The sequence below is a fragment of the Alligator sinensis genome, unplaced genomic scaffold, assembly GCF_000455745.1.
Source record: "Alligator sinensis unplaced genomic scaffold, ASM45574v1 scaffold264_1, whole genome shotgun sequence".
In the NCBI taxonomy this organism is placed as follows: domain Eukaryota; kingdom Metazoa; phylum Chordata; order Crocodylia; family Alligatoridae; genus Alligator; species Alligator sinensis.
The window spans coordinates 4,382,633-4,386,616 of NW_005841831.1; the positions used below are offsets into that span (position 1 = coordinate 4,382,633).

Genomic DNA, 3,984 nt, shown 5'->3' on the forward strand with positions numbered 1-3,984 from the left:
AAGTGGGGGCTGGGGCTGGCCAGAGCAGCTGTTGTGGCTTCTCCCATGACTCCTCCCACCGAGGCAGAGACAGGCACAGCCAGAGGAGCCATGGGAGAAGTACCCATGGCTGCCTGCCTGGCCCCAGCCTCCCGGCACTTAAAAAAAATCCTGGCAGCAGTGAAAAAGCTCTGTACTCACTGGCTATAGCAGGGGCTGTAGGGGCTCTGGGACCACGTGGCAGAGCCCCCCCTGCAAAGCCCCTGCTGACCCAATCTCCCCCCCACCCAACTCCCCTGATGGCCCCTGCCCGGCCCCAGTAACTTAAAAAAAAAAAAAAAAAAGCCAAAAAAAAAAAAAAAAAAAATCCTAAAAACAAACACTCCTGAAGCAACAGATTAGTGCCACTTTTCTTCTGTAAGGTTTCCCCAATGTTGGTTAACCTTAGAATGGCAGACAGGTCTATGCGCTGTAATGAGAATTCAGCATGCAATGAAAAACATACAGAAGACCTGGTGAGAGGACTTGAAGTTTGTCAGCTTCCCATTATTTTAGTGTTTAAAATGTCTGTATAGGAGGTGGAACACTCCAATTTTGTTCCAGCTCTCAAAACAATCACAATGCAGTACCATATATCATCCGAAAAAAATCTATCAGTGTATTCACCTGGCTGGGGCCTGGCATTGCTCAGCCCCAGCTTTGCTGAACTACGCTGCGCCCGTGCCATGGGGCAGCTGCTGTGCGGGTGCCAAGTGTGGGGGGCGGGGGGGGCAATCCCTGCTGCCCGCCACTGCCCCATGCTGCATGGGGGGGCTCTGCCACAAGGCCTCAGAGGCCCTGATCCTTGCTGCCGCAGCCGGTGAGTACAGGGCTTTTTTATTTTTATTTTTAAGTGCTGAGAGGTTGGGGCTGGGTGGGGGATGGAGCTGGGCAGGGCAGGCATGGGGGCTTCTCCTGCAGCTCCCCCACCCAGGGAGAGGCAGGCACAACCAGTGGAGCCGCGGAAGAACCTGCAGCCACTCAGCTGTACCTGCCTCTCCCTGGCCGATCTGAATCTCTGAATCGGTGCCGAATCTCCCATTCGGATTTGGCCAAATTGAATGGGGACAGTGATTTGAATCACGAAATCGAATCGTTGTCCTCTGAATTGGCCGAATCCAAATTGAATACTTCCCTGTTTGCATAGGCCTACAATTCAGCCTGCTCATCCTTTATAACTGGGCCCTGAGTACATGAGGAGGAAAGACTCTGATTTGACTCGCAGGGTATGTTAGCATAATGCAAAGACACCCCAGCTAAGAAGCAGGAGGCAGCACTGCCCTAACACAGTTATGCCACTTTCCAGCTCCCAAGCTAGCTCATTTCAGGCTGACTTGGCTATCTCTGCTTGGCATTGCATTTTGCAGGGCTGACTGTTTTCTTTGCAAGCCAAGTGCATTTGTTCTGGCATCAGTTAATATGGAACCTTGAAGCACCATACCATACCTTTCATCATAGTCGCTTTCTAACCCAGAACAACAGTTTAAACCATCCTTCTAGCAGTTATGAGCCCACCTGTACTCTGTGATGTGTGGTCGGGAATCTAGGGAGTAACACTGCTGAGAAACTCAGGGATACAGATTAGTTTAGGTTCAGCATTAAATTGGTGGCCACTTCTATTCCAGCTGGGGTGTTGAGTGTTGGAAACAGAAAATGTGGCCCTGAGTTAGCAACAAAAATACTCATAAAGTAGAACTGCCCAGTTTCTGTTTTAATAATAAAAAGGTATTGCTAGCCACACAGAGGGAGGGTTGGAGTCATGCTGGGTATAAAGTAGTTGGCTGAATTACTGGAGAGGAGTGTGGCTTATTCTTGAGCATGAACCTTTTCTGTTGTAGTATTTCATTATTGTTATCACTACCAGTCTCTCACCTGGTGCTTTTTATCTCCAGATTTCCAAGCTATTTTCAAAGCGGGTTGGCATTATTATCCACTTATAGCTGCCAGTGGCACAGGCAGGATTAGAACCTGGGTCTCTTGAGACAGGCTAGTGCTCTGTGTACTAGACATGATTGTGTGCACCCTCACTCCCACTTCCACCCTCACCTCCAGCTACTGACCATTTTCCTTCAGCTATAGGCAGGTGCCTTTCCAGTGACAATGCCAACAGTTCCATTCACACTGTCATCCCTTCTCTGCATCTATGTCAGTGCCTCGGTGCCTATTCAGATGTGGGTCTCTCTCTTCTTCCTTTGCAGGTGGCCTGGGGGAGCAGACTTTCGTGCCAAGCCAGAACAACACTTCAACCAATCGTAGTAGCAAAACAGTTAAAAAGGGTAATGTGGTACCCCACCCAGACCTTTGGGTATCTTTTATTTACTTTTTTATCCACTGTGAAATAATGTTTTGTCACGTGTACTTGTGTGTGCATATGCATCTGTGACCAACTGATCTAATTCCTGGTGCATGGGCTTGTTGGTGGAGTGTCACCAGGGGACAGGGATGGTCCCGTGTATTTAAATGGGATGACATTGTAGAGCAGTATCAGAACCCCTTAGAGCAGAAGATATTCAAGGTGGTTTCGTAGTGCTCATGAAGCTCCAGTTAAGCCCATTATGGTCATGCACCATGTTGGGAGGCAAGAATAGGATCTCTGCCCCTTTCAAGGGCTAGGTCAGTGGCTGCTTCCTTTCACCTGTCTGCATCAGAATTAAACTACTGAAGAACTCAGAAAGAGGGACCTGCCCTGCTACTGTCATCCCTGATCTTTGAGTTAATATGAGACTTTGTACTCCAGGGTTATTAAAATATCTGTTACTTGCTTTGCTTTTTACAGAGGATTTGCAATCTTCCTATGTGGCAGTGAATTATAGGGATAACTATTCCCAATTTACCAATGGAGAAACTAAGGGAGAGAGCCCAAGGCTGCATAGTGAGTGAACGGTGAAGCTGGCACTAGACTCCAGGAGCAGCTTCTAGCCCTATGCTCAGTCCTATGGACCCAGCCACGTCAGAACATCTCCTTCTGGACTACTCAGCATCCCACTTCCTACCACAAGGCAGGGATTACCAAGTGGGACCCTACCTTGCAGAAGCCTGTGTCAATGGCACTCTTGTTACTTGCTTCCTATGGGGCAGGGGCTGGGGCAGATACTTGTGTGTTTAAAGCAGAGCTCAGCCTTTCTGATGGGCTGCCCCAGTCAAGCCGCACAAGGCAGGGATGTACGTGGAGTTTCTGAAATCCATTTTATGGGACATGATGAGCTGTGTTCAGCAAGCAAGGAACCTCCTTGTCACCACTACAATGCTGTCACTTCTGGGGTGGGTTGTGGCAGCAGGGCGCAGTGATACAACACATATGTTTAAGGCCAGGAAGAAGAGGAGAAAGCTCAGTGAAGAGTGCAGGAGAGGTATAACCTTGCAAACCAGGGTTTATCTGGTCCTTTAGGGCTAGCACATGGATGAGAGGAAGAAAAGTATCTTTGCTATAGGATGCAAGGGGCAAGAATTCTTGTGGGTGATATCTTTTATTGGACCAATTGTACAATTGGTATGGATATAGGCAAGCTTTCAAGTATCACAGTACCCTTCCTCCAGCCCATCCCCCACCCGCTCTCCCAGCTTGGCAATGGCTGCCCCATCCAGCCCAGCTCCCGGTGCTTTGAAAAAAAAGCCCTGACTCAGCAGGTGCTGCTGGGGGGGTGGGGGGGCGATCCCTGCGGCCTCACACTGCATAGGGGTCTCTCCACGAGCCCCCCAACCACTCCCCACCACTGTCCCAGCCCCCGCATGGCTGCCCCGCCTGCCCCAGTTCTGACCCTTTAAGGGAAAAAAAAAACAACCCTAAATCCCAGATTCCCCAGTTCCTGCCCGGCGGGGGGCGATCCCCGCTGCCCTGTGCCATGTAGGGGGCTCTTCCACAAGCCCCACAAAGGCCTGAGGCTGCTGTAGGAGCTGGTGAGTCCCTGGGGGGTTGTTTTTTTGTTGTTGTTTTCTTAAAGGGCCGGAGCTGGGGTGGCCGGGGCA

At 50.1% G+C, this 3,984-nt stretch overlaps 1 protein-coding gene across 1 annotated transcript in view; it reads left to right on the forward strand.

Moving 5' to 3' along the window:
- TLL2 (tolloid like 2) overlaps positions 1-3,984 on the forward strand; it is a gene marked incomplete at its 5' end in the record, with an annotated part of 156,225 nt that overhangs the window by 68,240 nt on the left and 84,001 nt on the right. Inside the window, one exon of the mRNA XM_025210990.1 lies at positions 2,217-2,294. Within this exon, the coding sequence (XP_025066775.1) occupies positions 2,217-2,294 (78 nt within the window). The remainder of the gene's footprint in view (positions 1-2,216; positions 2,295-3,984) is intronic.